A 15634-nucleotide genomic window follows, 5' to 3' on the forward strand; every position below is an offset into this window, starting at 1 on the left:
GTGACAGAGGGTTCAAAGGGCTGCCACAGCCTCGGTTTTTCATCTCTGGTTAATCTCTGTGAAGCCTGAGGCAAAGTCACCTTTGGGTCAACACTCAGGTGTTGTTATCTGCCACCCCCATCACCCGGAGCTGCCCCCAGCCCTCCCCACCAGTAGGGCAGGGGGCCAGCAACCCGGGAATCCGGTCCCCCCGGTTCCAGAAGGTGAATCCTGCACTCAGACCGCAGTCCGGCTGCCCCACAAGAGAGAGGAGGAGCAGCACACACCGGGGTTTATAAAAAACCTGTAAAAATTGAGCAGAAGGTGAATCCTGCACTCAAACCACACCCCAGCTGCCCCAAGGCACAGAGGGAGGAGCAGCACACACCGGGGTTTATAAAAAAAAAACTCTAAAAATTGAGCAGGTGGGGAATCCTGCACTCAGACAGCACCCCAGCTGCCCCACAAGAGAGGGAAGGAGCAACACACACCGGGGTTCAAAAAAAAACTCTAAAAATTGAGCAGGGAGTGAATCCTGCACTCAGACCGCACCCCGGCTGCCCCATGGAACAGAGGGGAGGAGCAGCACACATCGGAGTTTATAAAAACCTCTAAAAAAGAGCCTGGATGAACTGCCTGGATGAACTGCCAGCAGGGCAGCATGCCCAGGGTGCAGGGATGGGAGGAAGGTGCCAACACCTGTGTCCTCCACCTGCCATTCACCCAAGCTCCACCTTTGTATGCTCCAGCCCCCACAGTGAGCACAGGGTGGCTGCTCCCAGCCCCGCAGCCTTGGGAAGGGAAAGGAAGGAACAAATCCAGCTGGGGCTCGGCTCCTTGAGCTCCAAGGCTTTTATTAAGGTGTACAACATGCCCACAATCACAGGTCTGGGATACAAGAGAGGCAGCAGGAGCTGGACACAAGCGAGCAGGAGGGAGGTGAGGGCAGCAGGAGCCTTGCAGGAAGCTGCCAGAATCCTCCAGTGCTGGCACAGGTTGCTTTGAGCTGAGTGCACCCCTTCCCACCAAAATGTCCTTTTTGGGAGAGGATTTTTGTGGATCTCCTGACTTCACCCACTGGCAGCAGCCCAAAGGGGAGCAGAGCCCGTGCCCCATGTGGGGCAGGAGGAGGCTGGTGCTGCCCGTGGGGCACTGCTGGGCTTGGCCATGGTTGTTTATCACAGTCCAGGAGCATCTGGTGGGTGGTGGGTGCCAGGGTCTGACCAGGCTGCCAGGCTCTGCTGCTCCCTGGGCTCCTGGTGCAGCGGCCCCTCGGATGGCAGGCAGCAGTTTGGCTGGGAGGAATCCCTGGAATCCTCCTCACCCTCCTTTGCAGGTGAGAAATGGATCCAGTGCCCAGCTTTGATGGCAATCAGGGCAGGATGGGGAGTGCAGACCCCTCTGGCTGAGCCCTCACCAGCACTCAAATGGAATGTGTGTCCTATGGATGCACAGCAAAGCACAGCAAACACACACAGCACCTCCTTTTCCATCTCTAGGTAAGACAGTTGTTCTTTGGGTTCTGTGTGCAGCTCTCACTGGATAAAATGCAGATTCAAAAGCAAAAAAAAAATCTTTTTGCTCCCAAATGATAAATTAATATAAACACCAACACCACAAGTTCGTGAGCAGCTTTAGGATCATGCACTGAGTGAGAGCATTGCCCACAGCAGACAGACACGCACGCACACATAGACCTAAATTAACTTTTCACTAATACTGACATTAAAAACATACATTGTGTTGGGTCATTTGACTTAAATTTACTTCCCAGCATTCCGAGGCCACTTTTCAGAATGATTTTTTTTTCTCTTTTACAGCCCAGCACACCTCACTCTCACCAAAAAGCAATGTTTACCAGGGGCTGGGCTGTGGCTGCAGGGATGCACTGGTGCAGGTGGGATGTGGGGATGCAGCAGTGCTGGAAGTGCTTTCCCAGGGAGGTTTGGAAGCCTCAATTCCTGGGGAGGTTTAGAAGCCTCACTGCCCTGGGGCTCCAGCACAGCCATCCCAGCACTGCTGTGGCTAAGCCAGGCTCAACAATGAACTAGATTCAGTTTAAAGATGAGCCTGGTCACCTCCAGCTCAGCAATCCCCAAGGTCCCGAGGTCGACCCAGCCCAGTGCCACAGCATGGCCATCCCAGCACTGCTGTGGCTTAGCCAGGCTCAACAATGGACTAGATTCAGTTTAAAGATGAGCCTGGTCACCTCCAGCTCAGCAAACCCCACAGCCCAGTGCCACCCCAGACCTGGATGCAGGACAGAACAAATTCCAGTGCAGAGGATGATGGAGATGAACTCTTCATCTTGGGGACTCTTGGCTGCATTGGAGAGAGATGGGAAGGGCAGGGTGGGCACCCAGGCACGGGATGGAGATGCCACCAGCCAACACCACAGCACCCAGAGGGTGAGGGCTGGGCCGGGCTGCTCTGGTGGCACCTCAGGGCCCAGGGGCAGCCGCAGCAGCGACGCAGGCTGGGCCCTGCTGCATGCAGCGGATGAGCTCCTTGCGATTATCCAGGATGGTGTCGAAACTCTCCTGCAGCCGGTTCTGCTGGTCCACAAGCCTCTGCTGCAGGCCGTGGATCCAGCGCAGCAGGGCCAGGCGCCGGTACATCACCAGCTGGATGTGGTGCTTCTCCTTCTCCTGCTCCTTGAAGCGCTCCTTGTCCTGCAGGTGCTGCACGGCCTCCGCCAGCGCCGGGAGCAGGGTGCCCAGCTCGGGCTCAGCCTCAGGGGGGCTCTCAGCCCGGGGGGCACAGGCAGGAGGGTCCCAGGCGGTGCTGCAGGTGCTGTCGGGGCTGTCGATGCTGAGGGAGCTGCTGGCATAGCCGTTATCCTCTGCGGGGGAGCTCGGGGCTTTCTCACACCCCTCCTGGGCAGCGCTCTGTCCCCCTGCCCCGCTGACCTCGGCTCCCTCGGGGGGGCTGCGCTCCCCCTGCTCGGGCTGCGTGTCACCGGGGCCCGGGGCGCTGTCCCTGAGCCGGCCCTGCACCATCTGTCTCTGCATTAATAACAGCAGATTATCAGAGGGATTAGTGGTGTTTTCGCTCCGGCTGGAGCGCTCCTCCGGCGGGGACCCCGGCGCTGGCTGGCTCCAGTTCTCGTTGCTGTCGCACACCTCTCCCACGAAGTTGGAGTTGGAGTCCGGCCCATGTCCCGCCCCTGGGAGGGCCGTGCCCGGCGCTGGGCGCCCCCGGCCCTGCCGGAATGGGGAGTTTGCTGGGCACACAGCAAACATCTCACCGGTGTCCTGCCTGCAAGAGAGACACGGAGCCGTGACACGCCTGTGGGCATCTGGGCTGAGAGCTCAGGGCAGCTACAGTGGGGGAAAACACGCTCATTGCTTTATTTACCTCTTTATTTACCTCTTCAAAGGCACTGGACCTACCATGGGGTCAGTGTTCCTGGGTGTTGGACTGCTGTTGTCAGCATGGCCCCACGCAACACCATGGAATGGATTGGGTTGGAAGGGATGTTAAAGCTCATTTAATTCTCACCCCTTGCCATAGGCAGGTGTGCCACCCATCCAAGGGCATCTTCCCACCTGATGCAGAAGCTCAAGGAGGCACCTCCCATCCCATCTCCCTTCCCTGAGAGCTCCAGTGCCAGCCCCTGTTCCTGCAGCATCCCTTGGGCGATGCCAAAGGGCATCACGGGGCTCAGGCACGCAGCTGCACGTGCTGCTGGCACCATTTGGGCCGTGCCTGATGCAATTAATCCCATGCTGGTAAAGGTGTGCTTGGAAGGAGATGCTTTCCCAACAGCAATAAATGTCCTTCAGCAGCTGAGACTGCCTGGGCTCCTCTGCACGGTCACCAGCCCTGCATCAGGATGGGGGGCTGGCCTCAACCTGTGCCCTAAGTGGTGACAGCACTGACCTTCCCTCTCTGCAGGACGGAACAGACTGGCCCAGAAAAGGGAAGGTTGGAGTGCTCCTTGCCGGGTCACCAGCAGCGAGAGGCGCTCTCCAAGCCTTCTCCTACAAGGAATCCTCACAGGAACCGCAGCAAGGAACCCATCGGGGGTCCCGGTCTGACCCCGGCCAGCAGTGGGGCAGCAGGAGGGGGGCAGGAGCCCGTGCCCAGCCCAGAGGCCTGGAACCCCGGCACCCCCACCCCGCAGTGACATCTGCTCGGGCAGGGCTGGGTGACACCCCCATAAAACCGCTGCACCCCCATAAAACCACTGCACCCCATAGGAGCTGCACCCCATAGAGCTGCACCCCATAGAGCTGCACCCCACAGAGCTGCACCCCATAGAGCTGCACCCCATTGCAGCTGCACCCCATAGAGCTGCACCCTATAGAGCTGCACCCCATTGCAGCTGCACCCCATAGAGCTGCACCCCCATAGGAGCTGCACCCCATAGAGCTGCACCCCAGAGCCGCACCCCATAGAGCTGCACCCCATTGCAGCTGCACCCCATAGAGCTGCACCCCATAGAGCTGCACGCCATAGGAGCTGCACCCCATAGAGCTGCACCCCATAGAGCTGCACCCCACAGAGCTGCACCCCATTGCAGCTGCACCCCAAAGAGCTGCACCCCATAGAACTGCACCCCCCTAGAGCCGCACCCCACAGCAGCGGGGCCGGGCTGCGCTGCCGGGGGATGCGCGGGCGGAGGGGCCGAGCCCGGGAGCATCCCTGCCCTGCAGAGCCCCCCGGAGCATCCCCGGAGCATCCCCGCAGCCTCCGGGACCCCGGCCCCGCTGGGGGGTCCCGCTGCCCCCGCCGAGCCCCCGCAGAGCCCCCCGAACCCTCCCCCGCCCGGCCCCCAGCACTCACCGGCCCGGTCCGGCCCTGCTCCAGCCCCGGTCCCGATCCCGGCCCCGGTCCGGGCTCCGTGCGCCGCCGCCGCCGCCGCGGGTGGGAGCGGGAGCGGAAGCGGCCCCGCGTGGGGAGGTGACACGGCCGCACTTCCGACAGCGCCCGCGGGGCTGGGGGGACCGGGATGGTGGGGAGGGATAGGGATGCTGAGGGGGATAGGGATGCTGGGGATGGGGGACAGGGATGATGGGGGGGGGGATAAGGATGCTGGGGGCGACAGAGATGCTGGGGGGAAACAGGGATGCTAGGGGGGGATAGAGATGATGGGGGGTGCAGGGATGCTGGGAGGGTAAAAGGGATATTGGGGGGACAGCGATGATGGGGGGACAGGGATGTTGGGGGGGACAGGGATGATGGGGTGGTCAGAGATGCTGGAAGGGGGCAGGGATGCTGGGGGGGTGACCAGGATGCTGGGGAGGACAGGAATGTTGGGGGAAACAGAGATGTTGGGGGGAAAAGGGATAGTGGGGGGGACAGGGATGTTGGGGGGACAGGGATGCTCGGGGGGGGACAGGGATGCTGGGGGAGGAAAAGGGATGTTGGGGGAAACAGGGATGGTGGGGGGGGACAGGGATGTTGAGGGGGACAGGAATGCTGGGGGGGACAGGGATGTTTGGGGGTGCGGGGATGCTGGGTGGAACAAGGATGCTGGGGAGAAAAGGGGTGCTGGAGGGGATAGGGACGATGTGGGGACAGGGATGCTGGGTGGGTGCTGGCAGGAGCTCCCCGACACAGGCAGGGTGGCTGGACTGGGACACTCTGGCTCCTTGCCAGCGGCCCGTGGGTCCCGTGAGGCTCAGCAGGTCCCCGTGGCGATGGGCACGGAGCTGAGCGCTCAGTGCGTTCTTTATTCCCCTCGCCCGGAGCCGGGGTGTCGGCGCTGGGAAAGGAAAAGGCTCAGGAACATCAAACGGTTCCCACGGGCCCGCACCCGGCGCGGGGGTCACATGAAGCACCGGGAACGTCTCGGGAGATAAAGGGGCTTTGTGGGGCTGGGGCTGACAGCCCCACACTGCCCAGTGAGCCCCAGAGCTGCCCCGGGCAGGGATGGCCCCATCTCACCCGATGTGGCCTTGCCTGGCATCCTGTGCGAGCTCTGGGATGGACACGGTGTGACAGTGGTCACAGGGGTTTTCAGGTGAGGGAAGAGATGAGAATGTTGACTCCATGTTCAGAAGGCTTGATTTATTATTTTATGAGATGCACGACATTAAAACTATACTAAAAAGAATAGAAGGAAAAGTTTTATCTCAGAAGGCTGGCTAAGCTAAGAATAGAAAGGGATGAATAATAAAGGTTTGTGTCTGGGACAGAGAGTTCAGGCTAACTGGTCTGGGATTGGTCATTAATTATAAACATCTAAGATGGGCCAATCACAGATGCGCCTGTTGCATTCCACAGCAGCAGATAACCATTGTTTACATTTTGTTTTTGAGGCCTCTCAGCTTCTCAGAAGGAAAAATCCTAAAGAAGGATTTTAATGAAAAGATGTCTGCAACAACATGGCATGAGCAGACCACCCTCCACAGCCCAAATTCCCTCCACAGCCCAACCCCAGGCTGGGCTCAGCACCTCTCACCAAGGGGGAGGAAGAGGGATGGAGATGCTTTCGGGATGGACAAAAATCCTTTTGAAAGCTCTGAATTGCTGGAGGTGGGATGTAGGGAGCAGATGTTCCCCCATGACATGGTGAGGGTTTGGAGCAGTGCGATATGTGAGTGATAAATAAGCTGGTTTAATTTCTCATCTGCCTGACAGGGCCCTTGACATCCTCTCCTGCTCCTGGCTGCTCCAAGGGCATTGACAACTGCATGGAGGAGCAGTCAGAGGGGCAGGACCAAGAGCTGTAACTGGGACACTGCAAGAATCCTTGGGCTGCAGCTCCAGGGGAAGGCTGGGATTAAAGGAACAAACCCTTCCTGCCACGCAGGAAAGGCAGGAGCTGAGTCAGGCACCTGGCAGGACAGAAAGAGGAGTTTGGGTTCAGCTCAGCCTTTGCCATCAGCACAGCCTTTGCTTTGTGCTGCTCTGGGCTTCACTGCCATCATGGTCTGAACTCAAACTGGGTGAAATTTTCACCACTGAGAGCACAGAGGGATTTTGATCCATTGAGGGATCCATTTTGATCCACTCAGGGACCTTCTCCCAAGAGGCACATCCCAAACAGGCCTTTTCCACCTCCAATTTAGATTTCAGCAGCACAGGAAACCATGAGTGCCACTGGGGTTTGGCTCCAGGGTGGAGCAGGGTTTCTCCTCTCTCAGCTCTGCTTGTCCCCACCCCAGGAATCCCCACAGGCCAGGAGGTGCCAGTGTGCTGGAGCCTGCTGCAAACCCCCAACCAAACCTGGCCCTGGCTCCACTGCTTTGGGGGGTTTGGGGTTCCTCCCCCAAGTGCCAACCATGGTGGGAGCCAGGGAGGCTCTGGGTTACAGAGGGACCCAGAAGCAGTGATTTCAGGGGTCTGTCTCACTGGGATTTTGTACTGGTGCAGCTCAGGGATTCAGCCCAGCTCCTGGGATTGTCTGTGTCTGGTGGAGACCAGAAGGATTTGCTGCTTCCTGTGAAAACAGTTCCATTCCTCTGCAAGGCAGTGTCCCCCAGGCCCAGCTGTCCCTCTCTGCCAGGACCTGCCTGTGGGGACACTGTGGGGACCCCCAGAGCAGGGAACCCCAGCTTGGGGACAGCACAGAGGGGACATGGTGACTCAGGGAGGGCTGGGCTGGTCCTTTCAGGGACAGTGGGAAAGGGAATGTTTGGAAGTGGAGAGGGTTTAGTGATGGACTTCAGAGTCATCTTCCCCTCCCCTTCCCTCACTTTGTTCCAGAAATAAATTAGAAGCTCTCCCTCCAGGAAATTAAAAATGATTTAAGAAGGCTGAGCACAGGACTTGATGCACTGGGGTTTTGGAGCTGGGGATCCCGGGCTTGGAAGGGAGAAAGGTGCTGGGGTGACCCATGGGAGCTTCTCCAGAGGGCACTGGCACCAATTACTCCCCCAGGGCCATTCCCTGGGGCCCAGAATGGGGTGGCCTCTGTGACCAGCAGAGACCTGGTGCCATCACAGGGACGTGCCAGAGATGGTAGCCTGGCTCTGGCCATGCTGGAATTCTTGCTGCAATGCCAGGGCCCAGCTTCCCACTGCCTGTGCTCATCCTGCTGTCTGCTTCTCATCTGCCGTGTGTCCTGCAGGGTGCCACGGGCTTTGAACCAAACTGGTCCCAGAAGGAGCCCTGGCACTTGGCCCTGTGCCCACATGGCATCAGCCATGGCAGGTCCTGACCCCTCTGCTGGGAAGGAGGCAGCAGAGTTTGGAGTCACCTGGTGCAAAATGGGGATGCACAGCCTTGGTCCTGCTCGAGGTGAGTGCTGGTGCTGCTGCTCCTCAGGTTCTGCCTGCAGCCCCCATGCCCTGAGGATCCCACCATGTCCCTGAGAGCATTTTCCAAATGCTCCTGGAGCTCTGGCAGCCCTGGGGCTGTGACCATTCCCATTGGGGTTGTGACCATTCCCATTGGGGTTGTGACCATTCCCTGAGAAGCCTGTTCAGTGCTCCAGCACCTTCTGGGGATAGAACTCCTTCCTGATATCCAGCTAAACCACCCAGTGATGCTCAGATGGGGTCACAATGGCATCTTCATCACCAGCCCAAGTCACAGCTCACCCAGGAGCCACCATCCCACTCGTGGGCTCATCTTGGTGTCCCAGTGCTGAGATGGACAGCTTGTCCTGAAAGAGTTAAGGGTGAAACATTGCAAATATGAAAAAAAAAAAATTATGAAAGAAAAAAGTGCCCTGAACCACATGCGACCTAACCTCCCCAGCAGCTCATCTGAGTTTAATAATGGAGGAGGGAAATCTCCCAAAAAGCTCTCAGAGAAATTAAAGTAAACAGAGTGCTGACCTCCAGCCCGCAGTGCCCCGGCGCTGACTCGCTGGCCACAGCCTTCCCTGGCATCCCCTGTAATTGTAAACACATTCAGTAAATACAGGGGAGGGACTGAGGGGTCCTGGGGAAGCAGCTCTCCCCACAAACAGCTGAAACTGGGGCTGAGCTTTGGGCCAAAGCCATGGGTGATGTCTCTGGGCAGTGTGGCCATGGATGTGAGGGGCTTCACAAGGAATGGGGGCTGTGAGGATTGAGGTCCAACACTTCCAGTGGGAACTGCAGCCACTGGGACCACCACACTGCAGAGCTGGGGCTGGAAAACTTCATGTTGGGAGCAGGTCCTGCAGATGGAGAGAGGAAGAGGAGGAGGATGCTATTAACAGGTTTGTCCTCTTGGCCTCACAAAATTTAAAAACAGCACTGTTATTTTCATAGACCCTGGTCATTTTTTTAGGCTGAGGAAAAGAAAAGCAACCCCAGGCTGGACAAGAGGGGCCAGAAAAGCTGTTGGTCTGGAGGGAGGAAGCATCAGTGCCAGCTCAGCTCCATCCCTGGCCTGGCTCCATCCTCATCCCCAGCCCCAGCTCCATCCTAACCCTCTGCTGCTTTACACACAGAATCCCATGGTCTGCATTTCCCTCAGGATTTTCTGGGATAAACACCACCTGGGGAAGGGGCAGAGAGGGCTGGATGCAGGTGACCCCATCCCCTTGTGCACAGCCCCAGCCCCTGCCCAGTCCTGCTGCCTGATGTCTACCTGTAACTCAAATTCCTTTTCAATCAGAATCCAAATGTGCTGCATTGGGGGAAAATCTGCAGCCAGATTGGATTTCAGAGGAGCTGGGAATCCCATGGAGGTCAGAGCCTGCTCATGCAGCAGCTCCCAGCCCCAAAATCAGCCTTTGGTTGGCACTGGGAGGAGGAAGAGGAGGAGGAAGAGGAAAAGGCTGCAGGGTTTGGGAGCCCAGCAGAGGTGTGACCCTCCCAAAAGTGATGGAAATATTGGTACAGGCAGCTCTGTCACCCATTAGGGGCAGAGACCCCCTTGCCAAAGCACTCGTTTTGAGGAGGAAGCCTCCTTACTCTTTACTTTCCTAAAACCCCCCAAAACATGGATTTCTCTTGGCCAGGGGAGCCGGGCTGTGCCAGGGAAGCGGAGCTGACGTTTCCTCTGCTGAGCCACAAAAAGGGAATTTTGCTGCCGACTCCACCCCTTCCATCTGACCAGGACCCAAAAATCACCATTTCCTCTTGGCCTGTGAATCACTAATAAACTCCAGACAGAAAGGGCTGATTAGGAAATTGTTTGGGAAATGGAAAGGAAGGGGGAAGGACGTGCAGCCGGTGCCTCTGGGTGGTTTTGCCCCTCGGTGTCACCTCCCAGAGTCGTGGGCAGGTCCCACTTTGGGGTCCCCAAATCTGCTCCAGCCCACGTGGGGCTGCAGGCAGAGCTCCCCAGTGGATGGATTTATTTATATACAAGGATTTCGGGGGTGAAAATATCAGTGTACATTGAATTATATATTTTTTATTTGACCACCATCTCTTGGCTGTTCCAAACACTCCAAGCATCCTCACCAGAGTGTCCCTCAAGGGCTGGTGTCACTAACTGGGAAGGGGATGTGTGACATGTGCTGCAGCCCCAGGATTGTCCCCTCCCTCCCTGCCGGCCCCAGCACCCCCCGAGTGCTGCACACTCACTCTGACACAGAAAGGCTCCACATTTGGACTTCATAACGCAGAAAAAATGTCAGGATTTTGAAATTTCAGCCTTGGACCCAAATCTGATACATTCCAGAAATGCTTTAATTTATCCCTTTGTCACAACATTCAATAAAAAGTTTCATTTCAGCTGCGCCGCTTTGATTAATAACTGTAACAGATTCTAACCTGAAGGAATCCTCTGATATTGTGTCCATGGAAATTAAATGTTTGATTGCACATAGTCAGGATTTTCTGGTGTGGAAACAGCTCCACTGGAGAACTTTGAACAAGCTCTGCTCAAGAAACACTTTGAGTTATTTTTCCTTCACCTATAACAAGTCCAAACATCTGTTAAAAATTCAATCAGAGCACAACTGGCTACATAAAAAAAATTTAAATGTTAGGGTGTAAAATGAAATGACTGTCCAGGTTGAAGCCAGGTGGGGTGGCTGGATGGGGGCTCACTCAACCTGGCTGCAAGGAGCAGGGACCATGGAGAGATCCCACAGCACATCCCCTCCTGCCCTGGCATCATCCAGGTGCCACTGTGCTTGTCCCTGTGTCCCTGTGACCTCCACAACACCAGCACCTGCCACAGCATCCTGGGCACGGTGGTGACTGAGGCAGCAGGAGCCACTTGGCATCCCCAAAACAGAAAAATGGAGCAGAAGGTGCCTCTTGTGCTGATGAGGATGTTTTCCATATGCTTGAAATAAATTGGAAATACTGGGATTTCCATTGTCTGGGTACATTTTCCTTTCTCTTTCTTCCACTTCCATGGCATGGCAAGGGGCTCACATCTCCTTAAGGTGTGGGAGAAGGCAGACGGATGGGAAGGAAGAGAAAAAACCAAAATCCCATAAGAATTTGGGAACAGGAGCTCTTTTCCTGCTCATGGCTGGCAACCACTGCTATCAGTGGTTGTGCCACAGGTGCCCCTGTGCCAGATGGGGAGCAGTGGCACATTGTTGAGGTCAGAAAGCAGAGTTTTCAGCAATTAGAGCAGCATGCCAAGATAAACCCCCGCTTCCTGGCGGAGCCTTTCCCATCAGCCATCGTCCCAGCGAGACAGACCCGGCCAGGGGAGCAGCCCAGCAAATTCTCTCTGCATGGGTGAAATTCCCTCCGCTACCGAGGTTATTATCTCCCCACAGGAACCAACAATATCCTTTCATTTAGGCACTAATTCGAACAATGTGCGCCGGCCGGGGGAGGAAGGGCGCTCGCTGCTCCAGAGCCTTTGAAAAATCCAGGCAGGAGCCAAAGCAGAGGGAAAACAAAACCCTGGGATGATGTGAATGGCTCGGCAAGGCAGGGCCAGGACCAGAGCAATGCTGGAGATGTGGTGCTGCCAGGTCAGGGCATGGCACAGGGGCACTCAGGGCAGCTTTGTGCCAGCTCCTGTGCAGGGAATGTCGTCCTCCAGGCTGTGCTGGAGCCAGAACTCCATCCATGGGTGTTTGCCCACTGGCAAAGTCACCTTCTTTACTTAACCAGTGTGTTCAGCCTCACAATTCCAATCCCCACTGGCAGTAAAAGAATTTTAAACTTCTTGTATCACAAAGCCTCCCAGCACCAGGAAAAGCTGAAGTGTGTAACTGAGAACTGTGGAAACATCCTGATTTCTGTTTTTCAGGAGCAAACACAGCAGGGGAAGGGAGCCCCCACCAAGTGGAGCTGTTCCACCACCACACCAGCACCCAGGGGCTGGTGGCCGTGTCCCATGGGCTGTGCCCACCTTACTCCCTGTGCTTTGTGGTGGGAGCAGCGTGGTTTGGAATTGCTTCTCAACGGGGAGCTCTGCTGGAATGTGTCTGGCAGAAGCGTCTCCATCCTCATTCTCATCCTCATACCCACTCCCATCCCATTCTCATCTCCATCATCTCCATCTCCATCTCCAGCCTCCTTCCTGACCTCATCCCCACCTCCATCCCTATCTGAGTTCCTCCTGGGATGCACCCTCCCATTCCCACTGGCTGTCCCACTGCCAATCCCTCCTGGGCACACCTCACAGGGGTTTCCAGGGGAATAAGGGGGGATTCTGCCATATTTACTCCTCAAGTGCTGCTGTTATGAATTTTTGCTCCCATGTGGGGAGAGCAGGCACACTCCCTGTCAGGGATATCAGTTGGAACATCATCTAATTGATTACATGGAAATTGCTGCTGGTGGAAAGGGAAGCCCTTGCCTTGCTCTGGGTGAATTAATTTTGCTTTTGCCATTCCTGGCTGTGCTCAATTAATCTTGTTAAAGTGATAACATTTTAGCTCACACTTCACCCATGGGGTACCAAGTTGGCTCCTGGGGTTGGTTAATCACAGAATAGAATCATGGAATATCCTGAATTGGAAAGGATCCACAAGGATCATGGAGTCCAACTCCTTGTCATGAACAGGACACCCCAACAATCCCACCCTGTGCTTTGGTGTTGTCCAAATCTCCTGGAGCTCTGGCATTCCCTGGGGAGCCTGGGCAGTGCTCAGCACCCTCGGGGGAAGAACCTTTCACTGATACCCTAATTTTCCCACTGATGACAGGATGAGCTCATCAAGGTGCTTTCAGGCCACCAGCCCAGCCAGCTCACAGCTTCCCCAGGAGCCACCATCCCACCGTGCTCATGCCAGCCCTGCAGTGCTGAGCGGAACCGGGGGCGCTGCTCCTGCCCGGAGGCACCGGGAGCACCGGGATGCGGGGATGCTGCTGCAGGACCCGGGGCTGTCCCTGCTGAGGCACCGGGGCCACCGGGATGCAGGATTGCGGGATGGGGATGCGGGATTGCAGGATGCTACTGCAGGACCCGGGATGCTGCTGTGGGACCGGGGGCGCTGCCCCAGCCCGGAGGCACCGGGATGCGGGATGCGGGATGCGGGATGCTCCTGCGGGAACCGGGGTTGTCCCCGCCAAAGCACCGGGATGCGGGATGCTGCTGCGGGAGCCAGGGCTGTTCCCACCCGGGGCACCGCGTTCACCGGGATGCAGGATGCTCCTGCGGGAACCGGGATGCTGCTGTGGCACCCGGGGCTGTCCCTCTCAAGGCAACGGGGATGCGGGATGCTGCTGCGGGACCGGGGACACAGTCCTTGCTAAGGCACCGGGGCCAGAGGGATGCGGGATGCAGGATGCGGGACCCGGGGCTGTCCCTGCCCGGAGGCACCGGGGCTGTCCCGGGCAGAGGCACCGGGGCCACGGGATACGGGATGCTCCTGCGGGAACCGGGGTTGTCCCTGCCAATCCCTGCCAAGGCACCGGGATGCGGGATGATGCTGCGGGAGCCGAGGCTGTCCCTGCCCGGAGGCACCGGGATGCGGGATTGCGGGATGGTGCTGCGGGACCGGGGGCACTGTCCTTGCTAAGGCACCGGGGCCAGAGGGATGCGGGATGCGGGATGCGGGATGCAGGATGCGGGACTCGGGGCACTGTCCGTGCCCGGAGGCACCGGGGCCACCAGGATGCGGGATGATGCTGCGGGAACCGGGATGCTGCTGCGGGAGCCGGGGTTGTCCCTGCCAAGGCACCGGGATGCGGGATGGTGCTGCGGGATGCGGGATGCCGGATGGTGCTGCGGGAGCCGGGATGATGCTGCGGGATGCGGGATGATGCTGTAGGACCCGGGATGGTGCTGCGGGAGCCGGGGCTGTCCCTGCCAAGGCACCGAGATGCGGGATGGTGCTGCGGGATGCGGGATGCCGGATGGTGCTGCGGGATGCCGGATGGTGCTGCGGGAGCCGGGGCCGTCCCCGCTCCGCCAAGAGACAAAGAGCGGCGGCCCCGGCAGCTGGCGAGGGGGGACGTAATCCCACAAAAGTCCTGCTCCGGGGGGCTCAGCGGGAGAGGTTCGGGACACGCCGCCGAGCCCCCGCCGCCCAGCCCCGCTATTGACTGCCTAAACAGTTCTTTGGTGATTACAATGTAAATATAGCTTTTCATGGAGTAAAGGCCTTTTATGGGATCCACACACACTTAACCACTTAACCCCGGCGACAAAAAGAGCAGTGAATGAGCTGTTTAGAGGCTGCTCGTGCAGAAAAGCGGGGTCTGAATAGGATTTGGGGATCTCTGTGTATCAATTGCTATGCTCCGGGGGCCCTCAATGGGGCTTCGGCGTTCGAGCATGTGCCAAAGGGCTCCGTGGGTACGGATGGGGTGTCAAAAAATAAAAAAAAAAAAAAGGGAAAAAAAAGGAGAAGAAAAAAAAAAAAGAGAAAAAAAAAAGGAGAAGAAAAAAAGCAGCTGCTTCTCTTTAATAAAACAATGATTTATTCATAGCAACTTGGGGGACGGGCAGGGGGACACAAGGACGTGCCAAATTGATGCTCATCCTGCTCCACACTCCCCAGAGGCCGAGGAGAGGAGCCTGCCTGGGGAGGAGGAGGGATGGAAAGTCCGGGAGCTGCCCTTGGGGACCCCAGAGCTGCCCAGGTGACAGCGCCAGGTCCCCCTGCAGCCCCAGCCAGGTGACAAGGGCATCCCTGAGGCTCCATTTCCCCACCCCAGGCACTTTTGGGGAGTATATGAGGGAGGTTGGGGACATGTCTCTGCTCTTCCAGTTCCACAAGGGCACCTTTGCAGTTGGTGTCCTGCCCAGCCCAGGTGCAGCAGTGGGGCCATGCAGGGGCTGACATGAGGCTCAGCCTGGCATCCCCCATGCCCAGGATTGAGGATTTTGGGCTGGGAGAAGGAAACAGTGCCCAGAGCAAAAGTCAAGTGTGCAGATACCCCTGAACAACCACTTCTGTGCGGGTTCTGTGCCCACCTTGTCGGGCCACAAACGGGATCATACCAAAAACCCCCACAGGCTGATGAGGTCCAGGCCGAGTCTGGCCCTATTTTTAGGCCTGTGCAGATGGAGGGATGAAAGCAGAGCAGGGGGGGCAGGGCAGGAATGGGAATGAAAGACAAACAAACGCCAAGCAGATGTTGGGAGCAGGGCTCTTCCCCTCGCAGGATGTGCACGTGGCTCCGGCAGCACCGGCTCAGCCAGCCCTGAGCCAGAGCAGGGCAGAGCAGAGGGCAATGGCCCCTCATGGCTGTCCCCTCATGGCTGTCCCCAGCACTGGGGATCACGCTGGCCCCCCAGGGCAGTGGGACACCATCAGCCCTGTGCCCTCAGGAGTGGTCCTGGCAAAATTTGCGTGAGGATTTCTCAGGTTTTGGTTGTTAATTGCTGCCCCGAGATGTGCAGGATGTCTCTGCTTCGGCCCGTGTGGCTGAAGAACGAGTCTGGACTCTTCACT

At 57.6% G+C, this 15634-nt stretch overlaps 1 protein-coding gene across 1 annotated transcript; it reads right to left on the bottom strand.

The window, feature by feature from the left end:
- Window positions 1–819: 819 nt before the first annotated feature.
- On the bottom strand, window positions 820–4840 carry C25H1orf216 (chromosome 25 C1orf216 homolog). Its single transcript, XM_059488902.1, has 2 exons — window positions 4768–4840; window positions 820–3237 (listed from the first exon to the last, which is right to left on the bottom strand). The coding sequence occupies exon 2, from the start codon at window positions 3219–3221 to the stop codon at window positions 2421–2423; it is 801 nt and encodes a 266-aa protein (XP_059344885.1). The 5' UTR covers window positions 3222–3237; window positions 4768–4840; the 3' UTR covers window positions 820–2420.
- Window positions 4841–15634: the final 10794 nt, after the last annotated feature.

Source organism: Ammospiza nelsoni, chromosome 25 (assembly GCF_027579445.1).
Source record: "Ammospiza nelsoni isolate bAmmNel1 chromosome 25, bAmmNel1.pri, whole genome shotgun sequence".
Taxonomy (NCBI): Eukaryota; Metazoa; Chordata; class Aves; order Passeriformes; family Passerellidae; genus Ammospiza; species Ammospiza nelsoni.